The sequence below is a fragment of the Vipera ursinii genome (assembly GCF_947247035.1).
Source record: "Vipera ursinii genome assembly, chromosome: 2".
Lineage (NCBI taxonomy): Eukaryota > Metazoa > Chordata > Lepidosauria > Squamata > Viperidae > Vipera > Vipera ursinii.
This window is the reverse complement of record NC_139513.1, coordinates 175,588,718-175,606,253: the sequence shown is the minus strand read 5'-3', so window position 1 is coordinate 175,606,253 and position 17,536 is coordinate 175,588,718. Positions and strand designations below refer to the sequence as shown.

Genomic DNA, 17,536 nt, shown 5'->3' with positions numbered 1-17,536 from the left:
ACTTCCTGACAGTTAGAACAATTAACCAGTGGAACAACCTGCCTCCAGAAGCTGTGAATGCTCCAACACTGGAAGTTTTTAAGAAGAGACTGGACAGCCATTTGTCCAAAATGGTATAGGGTTTCCTGCCTGAGCAGGGGGTTGGACTAGATGACCTCCAAGGTCCCTTCCAACTTTATTGTTGTTGTTGTTATAAAAATGCCAGTGGACTCTGGCAGAAAAGGGCTTGGAGATAGTCATGCAGCTGAATTTGCCAAGGTTAAAAAGCAGCACTTCATACTCCTTGCTGGCACCTGTGATGCATCTGGCTTCAGGACTGAACAAAGACTCTCTGGTATCTGTGGCATACAATTAAAATGTTATCTGTGGGCTTTGCTAATTAATATAAGGCATAAGCCTCTGAGATACATTAGTACACAGATCCATTCAAAATGAATGGAAGCTGTCAAAGAGAAAGCTCAGCACTAGGCTGCCTAATGCAAAATCACTACAGGCACTGTCACTTGAGCAGCATCAGAAATCTGCCCATCCTATTGTTATTGACACTCCAGTTTGGAAAATGGACCTTTATCTAGACTGGTGGCAGTATAGCACGGTCATAATTAATAGTCTCTGATGCTTGTTGAGCCACTAGAATTTGTGTCAGATTCTGTCTGGCTGAGTGAAATCTGTCCATGAATTATTTTGAGCTCGTTGAAACAATTTTCCCATTGGTTTATTTTTAGCTGGCAAAAGCAGCATTTTAATATTGGTGCCTGGATGATGTGACATCAAGGGTTTCCCAGTCTGAAACCCTTAAGATATATAAAATTACAACTCTCAGAATTGTCAGTCAGCAGGGCCAATTTATTTATTTTAGATTGTTTATCCTGCCTTTATTTTTTATTTTTTTACAAATTATGTGGAAAATATACATATAGCCCTTCCTCCTATTTTCCCCACAACAACCCTGTGAGGTGGGTTGGACTGAGAGAGGGTGACTGGCCCAAAGTCACCGAGCTGGTTTTCATGCCTAAAGCAGGATCGGAATTCTCAGTTTCCAGGTTCGAAAGCTACAGTCCCAATATATTAAAATGATACCAAATGAAGGAAAGCTGTTATAAAGACTCCAGTGCGTGGGAGCGCACTCTCATGCAGTGCAGGTTTTGCTGTCTATTTATTGTAGAAAGCAGAAGGAATGCTTTGAAGGACTGGAAGAAAAGCCAATACCAAGGCAAAGGTCAGATAAGAGGAGCTGAGCCCAGGCCAAGAAAATAACATGAGTAATCATTTCAGACAAGCCTCTCCTAATTTTCATGAAGATAATGGATAGCAGAGGAGAAATACATTCAGATTTGCAAGATTCTGTTACTATAGCTTTACCAAAAGAGAGAGAGACAGAGAGAGAGAGGGGGAGAATGAATACTGACCTACAAGGCATTACTGTTATAGTCTGGTCTAGCTCCAAGGGTTGACACCTATTCAAATGTTTAATTATAAAGTTTGTTGAAAAAATTCCCATGTTCCTGCAAAGTGGTTTCATGTGGCCTGTGAAGCCATCCTGGAAACAGTGAGGGAATGGCTCCCACTGCCTTGGCCCAGAGACCCTCCTTCTGCCAGAGACCCTCACATCTGTCCCACTCCTGCCCAGGCCCCCATAGGCACCCTTGATGTGAACAATGTAGAGCTGGCCATGCCCACCCAGTAGGCCATACGCACTCTAGCCACGCCCACCCAGTAGGCCACGCCCACCTAGGCCATACCCACCTGGCCCCCTGAGGGCAACCGCAATGCTGATGTGGCCCTCAATGAAATTGAGTTTGACACCCCTGCCTTTAGTGTATATGAAATACCTGGATCCTTGGAAAAAATCGACAGATATGTTTATTGTTATTAAATTTTACAGTGAATTTTTGACAGATCAGAAAGGTGATGGAGCATAGTCCCACTTTGGAAATAATTGTGAAGTTTTAGGAAGAGGAAATGTTAATTTTCTTCTATAGTAGAGTTCCCTAATCTGTGACTCTCCAAATATGTGAATTACACTTTCTATTGTCATATAAGCAAATGCCCATTTTTGCTAAGGGTTATAGCAGTATTAGGGACGCGGTGGCTCAGTGGGTTAGGACGCTGAGGTTGTCGATCAGATGGTCGGCAGTTTGGCGGATCGAATCCCGAGTGCCGCGTAACAGAGTGAACGTCTGTTAGTCATCCCAGCTTCTTCCAACCTAGCAGTTCGAAAGCACGTAAAAATGCAAGTAGAAAAATAGGGACCACTAGGGTGGGAAGGTAACAGCATTCCGTGCGCCTTTGGCATCTAATCATGCCGGCCACATGACCATGGAGATGTCCTGGGATAAGCGCTGGCTCTTCGGCTTTGAAACAGAGATGAGCACCGGCCCCTAGAGTTGGAAACAACTAGCACGCATGTGCGGGGGAACCTTTACCTTTACTATAGAAGTATTCGACCAAGTCTCTTAAGGGTACCCAGATGGAGGACACTTGTATGTAGGGTGTCTTTATTCTGAACATGGTAGAGGATCCTTTCATGTGGATCATCTTTATGGAGCCCATGCGTAGAGTGTGTAGCTTCTCTGGAGATTACAACACTGCCTCCGCTGAACTGATAAAATACAGCATGCCAGAATGCCTTCAGCCAGAGATACAGTCGGCATGTGGGTCATACTCCTAATGTCTCAAATATGCTCGCCTTGTTACTATTTGTTTGTTTGTTTGTTTATATATTTATTTTTAAAATTTATTGGCTGCCCATCTTATCATAGGGTAACTCTGGGTGGCTTACAGTTACACCTAAGACACATGAGGAGGGCAGGGGAAGAGGGGGGTGGGGTGGGATCTGTTATTATTCAATCAGCTCTATTGTGCTATTCCCCCACTGGGACCCCAAGCTGACTGGCAGAACCAATTCTTTAGGCCCTTATGAAAGGATAGGAGGGTTGGGGCCAGCCTCACATTTGGGGGGGGATGGTAGGAGCAACAGCAGAGAAGACCCTCCTCCTGGACCCTGCCAACTGGAATGATCAGGCTGACGGGACCCGCAGCATGCCTCCTCTGCTGGCATGAATGGTACGGGCCAATCCCAGTGGGGTGAGACAGTCCCTCAAGTATTTGGTAAGCATCTGCAGATAGAGGTCCTCATGTTCATCAAACTGAATTGTTCAGAATATAAGAACGATCTCTGGCTGGATCAGGCCAAAACCATATAATCTTCCCAGGAGCAGCCAGACAGATATCAATAATTATGTGAGTTTCTACAGGCAACCCATGAAATTGAGAAAAAGAGTCAATGGTCTAGATTACCCTTTCTGTAAAGAATGATGAAGCTGCCTATTTCTTATACCACTGAGTTAATTTGATTTTTTTTTAAAAAAAAATCTTTTTTCTCCTTGACTTGCTTATAAGTCATCTTATAACCAAATAAAAACTGACTTCTTCCTTGAAGTGATTATCAGCTAGCTAGAAGTCACACATTTGGGACATGTGATGCAAGGGGCTGGATTAGAAAAATGATTAAACTTGGCAAGTTCGATGCAAGAACAAGAAGTGGAAGACAACAGATAAGGGTCTGAAGAAATCACTGGAATGTTCTTGAAAAAGTTATAGATTAAGGTGGTAGGCATTGGTCCATATAGTCACCAGGATCCTAGCTAAATACTTAGTCATTTGGATGCATTGAAACTAATGTAGTTGTCACCTGGACAGAAAACTCCACTTGGATTTGAATGCTCACTGTTTGCAGTTAGGGAGTTAAGGGAACTCATTAATGTTCCCAGATTCTCTATAAACCTATATTTCATCCACCAAGACCAACTGAAAATCATGCTTTTATAACCTGAAGAATCAGAGATTGCAATGTATGAAATGAGATGTACTTTCAAAAAATTTTGTGAAGCTGCAGCTAGTGCTCTACGTGTCTGACCACTTCCTTTTGCCAAGAGTGCATAATTACTACTCCGTCAGTTGTAGTGACTGCTTTTCCAGTTTCTGTGCCTGTACAGAGAGTTGCTGGTTTAATTTCTTTTGCTGTTTAATTTACAAGAGCAGGAGCTTCCTCCATGTCTTGATCGTTTGAGATCTGCTGGTGAATTTCTGTTGGAGATACCTTCTTTTGCCTCACTGAAGTTGCAAAGTTAGCTTCCTAAAGTACCGGAGGAACTCTAATTGGTTTCAGAAGGCAAGTTAATTATATTTTGTTTATGCGGGCATTATTTGTCATTTGATTTATCTAATCTAATCAATCAAATTACTATTCTCCTCCATGTTTGTTTAAGTATATGATGACATGTCATTGTTGTAAGGAAATGGATGTTGTGATTTCAGTCATATCTATGAATTTAGGATGAGCTGAAGGAGGTGATCAGTTGGCAAAATATCTGGAAATACTCACACACACACACACACACACACACACACACACCAGTTTTTTCTTTAGATATTTGAAACACAGATAAATGACAGGAAAAATGGTAATAGTGAATATCGGTGAACTGTCGTGGTGCAATGGTCAGGATATTGGGCTCAAATCAACCTGAATCAGGTTCAAATTTCTGCTGGGCCACTTTGGGCTACTTGCTGAGTATAGTTTTTTGAGCTCCTTTGCTGTCTAAATGAAAGGACTTGATCAAGCCAGGAATTAGCCATTGGAATCCTACTGAATTCAGTGAGGGAGTTCAACAAGATCTTAAATGTTTCAGTAAGCTCCAAAGTGTTTAACTGGGATTTACGGACTGCTGGTTTGCCCAAGCAACTAGTCCCTGTACAAATTACTAAGATTAAACTAAAGCAAATCCTTATCACTTAATAAAATGGTGATAGTAGCAATAGAGGCATATTAAAGAACTCTGATGTACTTTAAGCACCCCTTTCCCATTATGAAGAATTTTATTTTTTCACTATCCACTCTTAAATTATTTTAAAAATTGTCTCTCTTTTTGCAATGTCTGTATACTATCTTCCTTGGATGCAAAAATGTTTTGTGTCTACCTGAAAAATCTAATATGGAAAATAACCCTCACTGTAGTTTGAGAATACAGTCTTACACGTGGAAACAATGGGTTCAATTTTACCTTTACCATCCAGCCAACCACTGAATTACTTGTAGGGTTGGAGCAACACTATTTGGTTGCTGGGGCTGCTGACTTACATGATGGTGGAATCACTTTTATCCTAATTTGGAGGCCTGGCATCCATAGCAGTCTGAAAGCACCATCTGTTCTCATTGGCTGTTCTTTTCACCCACGTAACCTTTGGAATAACCACAAGCCTCTCTTTCCTCTGAAGCAGCACTTTTGGTGGTTTGGGACATTAACCTTGTGGGAGGAGGCAGCCCAAAGGGCAAAGTTGCCGTTTCAGAGCAGGGCTTTTTAGCAGAAGTTGGCCTCTTGCACAAGTGCCGAATGAAAGGTTAATGAATGTCAGTTAAAGCAGGCAAGGCAAATATTCTTTTGTAGAAAGGCTGATCTCCCTTCCGCCAATGAACTGACAATCTTTCAGTTGAACTTATGGGCATCCAGTCCGGGTCATACTGAGAGACACATACTGATATTATAAAAAGCAACATGGCTCCATAGTTTTTCAGCATTCTTTTCAATGGGTTCACACCCAGAGGATCAGGTCGCTCAGGATTGAAGGCTGAGCCCTCAAAAAACACCCTGGATCTAGAACGAACGAGCCCAGGGGCAGAGAGTTTCCACGAGCAACATCTGCCTATATTTGCATGTGGATCTCTGGTCTCCATAAGAAGCATCTCTTTGCAAGATGTTTTGGTCTAAGACTCTTGTTCTTCCTTTTGGTGTATATACTTCTTATTGCATAGAAAATGCCCTTTGGGAAAGATTAATTTGTTTTTATACAGTATGTGTTTCTCCATATTTGGTTATATTTATAAACATTAACTACATTTCTGAATATGTATCTGCACAGAGTAGACATAGGCTGTGTATAGAGAGCAGTTGTACCAGAGAGTCACTCAATTCACACCTGTGCCTGATTGTCTCTCGATTGCAGTCGCTTAATGCCACTCAGGCTTTCTACTCTGCGGCTGGAGGATTCCACCTCCCAATTCTTTAGACACTTGTGAGGGAGAAGTTATTTTCTGCTCTATGCCTTCTGGGCTTTCCCCACCATATAAATAGAACTAATTAGAAGGATTCCGAGCTATCGAGGATTTCTCAGTAATTAACAGTTTACAAAAACTGCCAGTAGGTACTCAGAAATGATTTAGTCAATCATCAGCTAGCATCTGCAACTATTTAGTAAAAAAAAAATCTGCCATACAGGAGACATATTTTACTGTTTATGCATTTAGTGATTTAGCAGAAGCTAGTTTATGAGACTGAAAGAAATAAAAGGCTGGCTCAGGGATCTGGCTTCCCTTGGCCATTCTAGTTAGATCCCACCCATGGTGGGTGAATAATCTCATGGACTGATCAATGATTGCTCTCATTTTGCGTTACACCTACCAGCCTCCCTTCTGTGGGTGAGAAGATGGCTAGTCCTGTGGGGGGTTTGCCGATAGGCAGTTGGAACAAACCACATAGGCCTCAACACTCATTTTCATCATTTTCAGCCTGCCCTGGTACTCGTGGAGGGAGTAGGGAAGAAGGGAGGCAGAAGGGAAGTTGTGGTTCCAAAAATCTGGAGGCTGAGATAAACTGATTGTATGTTGACAAAATGACATATGAAATGTTCCGTTAGTTCCATTTGACTGAGTTGGTATAAGACTCCTGCTTTAAGCAGAGGGTTGGGCTAGAAGACTTCTGAGCTCCCTTCTAGCTCTATGATTCTACGATTATCTTGGGTTAAGCACCCCTACATGACTCAGTAGCTTCTGGAGCTCTTTTAGGCCTCTTCATCTATCCTATTCACGTCTGTCTGGATCCAATGTATGGTTCCTGATCTTTACTGATCATCCAGTGGGTTGAAAGCCAGTGGAAATTCATCTAATTTCAAGATCTTCAAAATCTAGCCCTCCTTAGTCTGAGCAAACTGCTTCTCTATAAAAAAGCAAGATTACTTCTACTTTTGATGTTTTGGGAAGAGACATTGGCACCTTTTACTCATTGTATGGAGAATTCAGCATTTGTCAAATAGTTGCAATCTAGTGGGTATTATCCTCCCATGTTTTCTTTAGATTTAATTTGTTTTGTTATGGTTACAACTATGATAAATAATATATACTTGCAACATTGCTCTATTCTACATAGAAGAAAAGTACTATTCAGATTCTAAAGGACTCATACCCCTTTATTCAACACATCTTGTTTCCAGCTTCCAGGTTTTGCCTGTTTTATTAATTCCTCCTAACTGCAATTAATTACAAGTAACAAATTATTATTTTAAATACCCTGGAATAGTCTCTGTTTATATATCTATATATAAGTGAGACTTAAAAAACGATAATCATTCATCTCCTTACTACACTAAATAGAAGGTGCTAAAACAGGAAGGATTTGCAAACATGAAAGTTGTAATGAAATTGAAAATATCTTCCAAACTTCCTGTGCCAGCTAATTGGCTGAAAAATACCTATATGCCACCCATGGCTATCTTGCTTCATTTCCTCCTGCATGCCTAGCTAGTGATTATCTACTTTCTGGCTCTGGCAAACATGGTAGGGTTTCAACTGCTGTTCCTAATAGTTCTGCACCAATTGTATATGGCAGACAGCTCATATTGTATTGTAAGATTGGGCACTGTGCCCAAATACCAATTTTTTTTCCACACAAGAGGTTTCAGTCTTCACTATATTTGTATAATTGCAAAACACTATTAGATAAACCCAGATAATCATACCATTAGCAATGCAAATTCTTCATTCCTACCATCTATCCACAAGCAGGCATTTTATTGGTGCAAAAATGTGGAACTGCAGTGCTGAAGCTGACATTAAAAAGGAATAAAGGGGCATGGGACAGAAAGAGTTCATTTTCTCAAGTATCTGTCAATCAATCCCTTGCCCCCAAGTGAAGCAGATGACAAGCTGACAAACTATTATAATTTTCCAGAATAATTACTGAAAATCATATTTCTGTAATTTGTCATTGCAAACCCAGGGATGGGGCATTCTGAACTGAGGATAGTGTATGCCACATAAACTGTGTGCTCCCCACCTCTGGTTTATCATGTTTGTAGAGTTTTGCACTGCAGTGTTTTTATATGTGACAATAGTGGTCTGAAAAGGGATGCCTGAAGACGAACAGAAGGTTGATGATTTATGCAGCATTCTCAGCATATGTTTGGCCATTCCACCACTGGTGGAGCCCTTAGTATCTGCCGATGTGGTACACATATGATGCCTTTGGGATGTGCTTTCTCTTTCTCTTTAAAATTTGACATTTGTATTTGACCTCTTTAACTGAGCCCTGTTGGGATGCCTTCTATATAGGAAGGATGCTGCTTCTCCATTTCAAAAGGGCTACAGTGGTGGGTCAGGTGATAGAAGAAGTTAGAGGAGAAGAATCTGTCTGTAAGCCAACTGTCCTACCTTGCCTGAGAAGAGTCTATAAGAGTGCGGGGACTAGAGCATGTAAGAACCCGAGATGGGAGTTGGGGGAGGAAAGAGGATGAGATGGTGTATACTGGCAACCAGTGTCCTCTGGACATATCCCAAAAGGCTCTTTTTCTCTTTCAGAAGGAAAATGGCAGAAAGCTCCTTATTTGCACAGCGGCTGCATGCTATTACGGTAAGCTTGTTTTCCCATTCTCCCCTGTGGTATGGATGCTCCACGTTTTCAACCAAGATTCTGCTGCTGCTCCTGTGGGAACTCCCTCTCACCCACCATCCCAAAATGGGAACTAAGAAAAAGTGTGGCAGTCCCACTTGGTCAGATCACTATTTTCAAAGCACGGAGCCTGTAGACATAGTAGCTTGATTCATTTGTGTGTGGTTCTTGTGGGTCTAGCTTGGCCATCGAGAGATGGGTCATGAATCTCAAGCTCATGCAATTATGTTCCTGCAGCCCATATTATTATTATGTAGTCTTAGTTTGGAACAGGCAAAAATTAAAGCCTGGTTTATGATAAATATCTGTGGGAGGCTCATTAAGGTCATCATGCCATTCACCCTGTGAGTGTTGCCAGATATGTAATCTTCTACTGAATAACAGAGTAAATATAAGAATCCTGCACGAGCAGAGGGAGAAAATGTTGATGGCATGTGATTCTAGCAGGGTCTGCTGATTGGATGGCAGTTTTGGAGCCTTTCTCCACTTGCACCTAACCACTTCACTGTTTTTCCCATGTCTCTTCTCATCCCCAGCCCATAACTGGGGTAGCTGAAAGTTGCCCTTAGCTATGACAGTATTAGTGTTCTCCCTCTTTAAACAAGCAGCAAGGTATATAATGTGCTTCACCAACCATATGCTCATTGTCAGATGACTCCTAACTTCCTTGATCAATTGAACCTGCTATGGGATGGTCCCTGCTTCCCCACATCTTCTTATGAGTTGGGCAACAGAATACATATAGTCCTCAACAACAGTTCATTTAGTGATTATTCAAAGTTACAAAGGCACTGAAAAAAGTAACTCATAGCCGTTTTTCATACTTATGACTGTTGCAGCCATCCCCATGATCACATTATCAAAATCCAGGCATGTGGCAACTGACTCATATTTATGACAGTTGCTGTGTCCTGGGGTCATGTGATCACCTTTGGTGACATTCTGACAAGCAAAGTCAATGGGGGAAGCCAGATTCACTTCACAACCATGTTACTCACTTAAAAACTGCTGGAATTCACTTAGCAAATGTGGCAAGAAAATTTGTGAAATGGGGCAAAACTCACTTAACAAATGTCTCACTTAGCAACAGAAATTTTGAGCCCAATTAGGCTCATAATCAAGAACCACCTGTAGTTTGGTTCTTTTATACCAGGTTCTTCAAGTCAATCTGCAGTCTGGAAATCTGGATTAGGCCGAGCAGCCACTGAGTATGGGGTAGGACTGCACATTAGGGAAGGAGATGAACAACTGTCTCTCTGGTGCATCACTGCACAAACCTCTCCATTCCTGTTGGGTGTTGTTTGGGCTACTTATGGAATAATATTAATCCTACGTTCAAAAAGGGACGCGGTGGCTCAGTGGGTTAGGACGCTGAGGTTGTAGATCAGAAGGTCAGCAGTTTGGCGGGTCGAATCCCGAGTGCCGTGTAGCAGAGTGAGCGCCTGTTACTTGTCCCAGCTTCTGCCAACCTAGCAGTTCGAAAGCACGAAAAATGCAAGTAGAAAAACAGGGAGCACTACGGTGGGAAGGTAACAGCGTTCCGTGCGCCTTTGGCGTCCAGTCATGCTGGCCACATGACCACGGAGATGTCCTCTAGGTCAGGGAACTGTCATCAGCGGGCGGCATGGCATACCCCCGCGATGAAAACAGTCGCTGTTTCCACTGGTTGCTGGCATCGATGGGCAAAGTTTAGGCGCCAGTATAGCTCTGACCGCCTTGGCATGAAATGCTTGCTGAGACGCTCTGTCAGGTCCGCGTATGGCACAGTGGCGACCGGGTCCAGGCTGCAGAGTCCAACGGCGATGTCATACACCACTGGCCCACTGAGGCACAGCAATGCTGCTGCTTTAAGGCAGTCTTCGGTGATTTTGTTCACCAGGAGGTAGCCTTCTACCTGCCCCCAGTGTGACTCCCAGCCTTCCGGGTGCCGGATGTCAAATTCCCAAATGTGTCCGAGATTAGCCATGCTGTGTGGGTCCGTGGTTCTGCTTCACGAGAGGGTTGGTGGAAAGGTTCCTTCTTCCCCAGCCAGTGACTTCTGCGAGTGGCTACCCGCGGCTGGTGGAATCAGTTCCTTTTCGCTCGTGACTTCAGCTCAGTGACTTAGCTCTGTGAAGCAGAACCATCCCATCCTCGTCGCCAGGTGGATTGTTTAGCAAGCAATGACCACGAGAGACAGCTGGCTCTTGTTCAGGACGCGTTTATTCGGGGGGAAACCGAACAGCTGACAGTGGGTAGAAATCCCCCTTTTATACAGAACCTGTCAGAACCCTGACCAATCCTTGAGGCATGTTCTCCCGCTGCGGAATTCTGACCAATCGGCTGCCGGCAGATTTTGACAGCTCAGAGCTGTCAACGGCTGCCGCGTGCGCCTGGGTCTGTCAGAGCGCTGTCAGCGGTATACCTCACACAGTTGTTGCTTGATCCTTGATGCTTTTGAAGTAACACAACATAACAATATATAACAATATATAACACTTTATGTTCAAAAGGAGCCAACTGTCAGATGATATAATTTATTTAGTCTTTTGCTAGAATAGCCTGTCTCCTTTTAGTGCTATCCTAAAACAAAGTTATCCTAGGAGAGTGCTAAATCCAAATCCAGGTAAGAGTTGGCCTCCCTTTGAGTGCATTTATGGAAGGAAAAAAAACCATTGTACAAAGCCAGAAGATGGATAAACTTTCTGTTAAAACTGTTCCTCACATTAAGGTGAGCAATTGGTGGATGTTTTCCCATTGGCTGTACTATTCAGTGGGAGGGGAAGGAAGCCAAGCTGAAAGAAATTCAATTTTTTGTATTCCATGTACCCTGTACACCATAAATGAGTATGATGTCATTTGATAGCATTGTGCTTGGAGCTGGGTAGGGATCACCAGTGATGCAATACTGCCAACTTAGAGACTGCTAGACAGGACTTTAATTCCTCCATGAGGAAAAGATATTTTTGTGTGTATGCTTCATCCACAACAGTTTAACCACAAAGAGGCAACAGCAGGTGTCTGAACAATAGAGAGTTTTTCAAAAGCAGTTCCCCAAATTATATATAACCTTTTGATACATCTTTATGTTTTATTTTAGTTACTAGTATATATGCAGCTATAGTTTAAACTTCAAAAGCAGGAAGCAGAGAGCTCCTTTTGAATTTGAGCAGTCCCCAGGTTCATAGAAAAGTAACCAAAGAAATCTGCACAAACTAGTCACTTACAGTATTGTTTTTATTCAACCAGACTTTTTCTAGATTTATGGTACTGCAGGAGTTCCCTCTCCCTCCTTCCAAAGTTTGCTGTATTCTTTAATAATAGATAATTCCTATGTCCCTCAATATCACTGTTATGAGACACAGGGCCAGCATTTATTCCTTTTTGTTTTCTGGCCAAGCATGCAAGGCAATGCCACCAGATGTGGTGGTAATGCTCTAAGAATGAGTATATGCAAAACAAAAACAAAATCCAACACATGCTCCCTAAATTTTCCCTAGTTCACTAGAATGTGGGAAACTATAAAAGGGAGGAGCAGTATTACAATAATATTGCTATTAAATGCTTATTTTCTTTTATTCATGTGACATGAGTATGAAACAGCATTTCCTGAGTATGAAACAGCATTTGCAAAGGGGAGCCTACAGTTTTGAATTTAACACAGATAAAATAACAAAGAAGGATCTTTTTGGACAACAGAAAGCAGAATGAAGATGTTTCGTTATAAGCAAGGGGAAGGAAGCTGGAGATTGTTTTTCATCAAAACAGCCTAGTGGGGAACCCTTCCAGGTTAAGAACCGTTTTTAATGGGTTTTTTTTGAGGGGTGGGCAGTGCAATGAGGCAAAATGGGCATGAATAGATCACACACCCAGCCATGTTTTGTAAACTGTATTTTGGCTTAATATATTTTGTAAATTCATCATATTCCGGATTGATCAGAAAACTACGATTAAGCAAACTATAGCACCATTTATAGGCCTAATTTTTGTCTTAGATTAAAAGGACAATGATAACAGTGCATCTGGATTAATTTAAGGGTTACTGAAATAGTGCATTAATTACAATTCTCAATTCCCACTGTGCCAGTGGCTGTTTACAAAGCTGAAGATATTGGAGCAACCATATAATTCCTTCCATTCATTAGAAAGTTGCCTTGCTGGGATGAAATTTCTGAGATTCTCCTTCCATGGGGAGAGCCTGGAGGGATATCCCCCTTGAGAATAAGGGCTGCTCTCCAGATTTCATTAAATCTTATTTTTGTTAGGGAAAGTTGCCAGACTTACTGATTTGTCCAAGGAATGGCCAAAATAAATGACAGGAATGTCCCACACAGAAGGGACCTAGGTGCCAGATATTTTCCACTTACAATCTTTGACTTTATGCCCAGTGGCTTTGGGTTTGTGCTAAATATGGGCTGTTTGCCCTGCTCCATGGGAAACCTGGGGTAACCTGAATCTCTTTCTTTGGTTTATCCTCTCTTCAAACAAATGAATAATTCATCAGACAATAGCTTCAACCTGAACCAAACAGAAAGAGAGAGAACTTTGGAGTCTTGCCCAGACTTGGAGAGGCAAAGATTGGGTTGAGGTTATTTCCTGAGCTGCAGCCCAGCTACCCTTGTGTGGGATCTCATACACACACACATCCTGATAATGAGCTTGACATGCGTGCTGCATTCCAGAGAGTTTAGCAAATATTTATTGTTATATGAATTTTTAGTTAATGCTTCTACAGTATACAGGGATCAAATCTGGACAGATTTTCCTGATCTGGCCAGAGCAGAGTGCAGGAGGGGAAAAGAAGCTGTGAAACAGCCTGTGCACTATGAAGACCAAGTAGCCTAGAGTATACAATCAGTAACAGACACATCAATGGCCATATGTCTGCAGCAAGGTGTCTGGTACACACACAGACTTTGTAAGCAGCAAAGACTCAATTACACACAGAAAGCAGAGCCACCAGAAGGCACATACCCAAATAGAAATCATTTCCTGGTACTCACTGGCACCAGTTAAACTAGAGTCAATATCAGTCTTTCTTTGCATTTATCCAACACGCAGATAAAGTAAAGGTAAAGGTTCCCCCGCACGTGTGTGCTAGTCGTTTCCGACTCTAGGGGCCGGTGCTCATCTCCGTTTCAAAGCCGAATCCCATTTCACCTATTAGCAAGTACAACCCCAAATAAGGGCAGCCCAAGGCAAACCAAACCACACCACCTCCTTCCTGCATTTGTGATGAGGGATCATAGACATGTCTCCTCCTGATCAAGTTCTTATTAAAAGAATCTTTTCTCAGTGACCTGGTGCAATTTCAAGAAGCACAGATGGGTTGTTTATTAGGGATCAGATATGTCTGTTTTCTGTTCTCCAAATCCAATATGGCAGGCAGATGTTTTATTTTCCTTTTTATCTAAGATGGAAATTTCTGTATATCCATAGTTCCACATGAAATCTATGACATTATTTTTTTTATTTTTTATTTTAATTCCATTTATATCCCGCCCTTCTCCAAAGACTCAGGGCAGCTTACAAGCTTAGCAGTAGCCTTCATTCTATGTATATGCCTGCTTGTTAGGGCTTTCACACACACCCCAAGCGGCATTATTACAAAGTCAGCTTAATTGCCCCCAACAATCTGGGTCCATTAAGTTTAGTTTAGTTTAGTTTAGTTTTATTTAATTTATATACCGCCCTTCTCCTTGGTAGGGACTCAGGGCGGTTCACAGGGCATATATAAAAAAGACAATACAAAAATTAAAAAAGATTAAACCCATGCCCAGTTAAAAACAGTAGTACAAAACTAAAACAACAATTAAAACCCATAATCCCCCGTCAGGCCAGACCAGCTATTTCAAATAGGTGGGTCTTCAGGCCACGACGGAAAGTTCGGAGGTCTGATGCCATCCGGAGCTCCACCGGCAGTTGGTTCCATAATGCCGGAGCGCCCACAGAGAAGGCCCTCCCCCTGGGGGCCACCAGTCGGCATTCCCTGACTGGCGGCACCCTGAGGAGGCCCTCTCTGTGGGAACGCACAGGGTGGAGGGGAGTTGATGCCGGCAGCAGGTGGTCCCTGAGGTATCCCGGACCCATGCCATGTAAGGACTTAAAGATCGTAACCAAAACCTTGAACCTCACCCGAAAGACAACTGGTAACCAATGCAGCTCACGGAGCAAAGGTGTAACATGGGAGTACCGGGAAACTCCCAAGACAACTCTCGCGGCTGCATTCTGTACCAGTTGGAGCCTCCGAGTGGTCTTCAAGGGAAGCCCCATGTAGAGAGCATTACAGTAGTCGAGGCGAGAGGTCACGAGCGCATGAGTGACCATACACAGGGCATCCCGGTTCAGATAGGGCCGCAACTGGCGCACCAGGCGAACCTGGGCGAAAGCCCCCCTAGTCACGGCCACTATATGATCTTCCAGGGTAAGCCGTGAATCTAGGAGGACTCCCAAGTTGCGAGCCCTATCCACGGGGGGTAAGAGCTCACCCCCCATAGAAAGAGATGGAACATTTTGAATGTCCCGGGATGCCGGGATGCACAGCCACTCAGTCTTGTCAGGGTTGAGTTGAAGTCTGTTCCTCCCCATCCAGACCCGAACCGCCTCCAGGCAACGGGACATCACATCGAGGGCATCACTGGGGTGGTTTGGGGTCGAAAAGAAAAGTTGGATATCATCGGCATACTGATGATACCCAACTCCAAAACCACGAATGATCTCACCCAGCGGTTTCATGTAGATGTTGAACAGGAGAGGCGAGAGAACCGACCCCTGAGGAACTCCACAAACGAGAGACCTAGGGGCCGATCTCTGCCCCCCTGCCAACACCGACTGCGAGCGTCCCAGGAGATAGGAGGAGAACCACTGAAGAACCGTGCCTCCCACTCCCAATCCCCTGAGACGCCGCAGCAAGATACCATGGTCGATGGTATCGAAAGCCGCCGAGAGGTCTAATAGGACTAGGACAGAGGAATATCCCCTATCCCGAGCCCTCCAGAGATCATTCACCAGAGCGACCAATGCCGTCTCCGTGCTGTACCCGGGCCTGAAACCCGATTGGTAGGGGTCCAGATAATCCGCTTCATCCAGGACCAGAGGGAGCTGATGCGACACCACACTCTCGACAACCTTCGCAAGAAAGCGAAGGTTGGAGACTGGACGAAAGTTGTTCAAAACAGCTGGGTCCAAGGCAGGCTTCTTGAGGAGAGGTCTCACCACCGCCTCCTTCAAGACGGTGGGGAAATAACCCTCACTCAAAGAAGCAGATATAACCGCCTGGAGCCAGCCTCGTGTCCTCTCCCTAGCTGCATAAACCAGCCAGGAAGGGCACGGGTCCAACAAACATGTGGAGGAGCTCAGCCTCCCCATAATCCTGTCCACTTCATCAGGGGTCACAGAATCAAACTCTTCCCAGGTAACATTGACAAGACCGCCCGTGTCCTGATCGCCTGACTCTGCCCAGCTGGAGTCCAAACCGGTCCGAATCCGAGCGATTTTATCCGACAGATGTTGATTAAATTCCTCGGCACGACACTGCAAGGGATCCTCCCTCACCTCCTGATTAAGAAGTGAGCGAGTCACCCTAAACAAGGCGGCCGGGCGATTATCTGCGGACGCGATGAGGGTGGAGAAGTAATTGCACCTCGCCACCCTCATCGCTGCGAGATAAGACTAGTTGGGACAGCAGGAGAGGGACTTCTGGGTAGCTGCACCCTAGCCCTGAAATAGCCTTCCCAAGGATTCCCACTCCTAACTAGATTAAAAAAATACTTCCTGTTACCTGGAAAGGCTAATCATCCAGTAACCATATGAAGATGCAGTACTTAACGTGCAATATTACTTTGTCATTTTAAATTTTAATACTGAAAATTCTAAATACTTTTGATTTCTGTTACATTGCTTTCTGATAGTTTAAAACTTGGTATCGTTTTACTGTTAATATCGTAAGTCAGAGCATCATGCATTTAGTTAAATTGTGTACAAATCGCCCATTACGAATGCATAGAAATAAAATAGAAGAAGACACCAAAAAAAAATCCTTCATAAGAAATCTATGCTAATACATTTGTTGAGATCAAAGCTGCTTTCTTAGCTTTCTCTAAAAAGAGGCGCGCGCTCTCTGTTCCCACGGCGCTTGGGGTTTCTGAGAAAACCAAATCCAAATTGCCGCTGGTAGGGCAAGGGGGTGCGGCAGTCTCTCCCTCTCCCCTCCATGCTTTCACAGGGCAAGCGTTTCAGAGTTATTCCCAGCGAATTGGGCGGCTGGGCAGTTTTGGGAAGCCTGTGGAGACCGGGAGTCCCCAAGCCAGCCGGGGGAACGCAGAAAGGCTCGATCAAGCGCTGCAAGCGGGACTACAGTCAAGTGCCAGGGGAGAAAAGGCGCCGGGGAGACAAACGGGGGGAAAAGTCGCGTTTTAAGCGAGGCTGATTCTGCTGGGATTAACCCACGGCAGCGTGGTCGGCCGGGCAAGCCAGCAGACGGGTCTGCCGGTCGCCCACGTGGGCTCGGTCCCGCCCTGGCTCCCTCCGCGGCGGGCCCTTTGTCCGCCCTTTTGCAGGGCGGCTCCTGTCTCGCCTCGCCTCGCCTCTCTCCGCCCACCCACCCCCTGTCTTTTTTGCTTTGCGGCAGGAGCGGCGGAGGCTGCAGGAGCGCATCCTAGCCACCCGGCGGGAACTGGAGGAAGAGAGACTGCGAGTCCAACGCCTCAAGGTACCATCCACGGAAAGGATACAGGAATGGATGGACCACCGAGAGGTGGAGATGGCTGTGCGAGGATCAGAAGCCAAAAATATGGGTGGGGGGGGGGGAGGAGCAGCACTGAAGGAGGAAAGAA

The 17,536-nt window shown here is 44.2% G+C and overlaps 1 protein-coding gene across 1 annotated transcript in view; it reads left to right on the top strand.

Annotated features, from left to right (window-relative positions):
• Positions 1 to 4,102: 4,102 nt before the first annotated feature.
• The window catches only part of PALM3 (paralemmin 3), a 28,100-nt gene continuing 14,666 nt past the window's right edge, over positions 4,103 to 17,536 (top strand). The window contains exons 1-3 of the mRNA XM_083352800.1: positions 4,103 to 4,174; positions 8,633 to 8,684; positions 17,332 to 17,412. Coding sequence (XP_083208926.1) covers positions 8,640 to 8,684; positions 17,332 to 17,412 — 126 coding nt within the window. The 5' untranslated portion in view covers positions 4,103 to 4,174; positions 8,633 to 8,639. The remainder of the gene's footprint in view (positions 4,175 to 8,632; positions 8,685 to 17,331; positions 17,413 to 17,536) is intronic.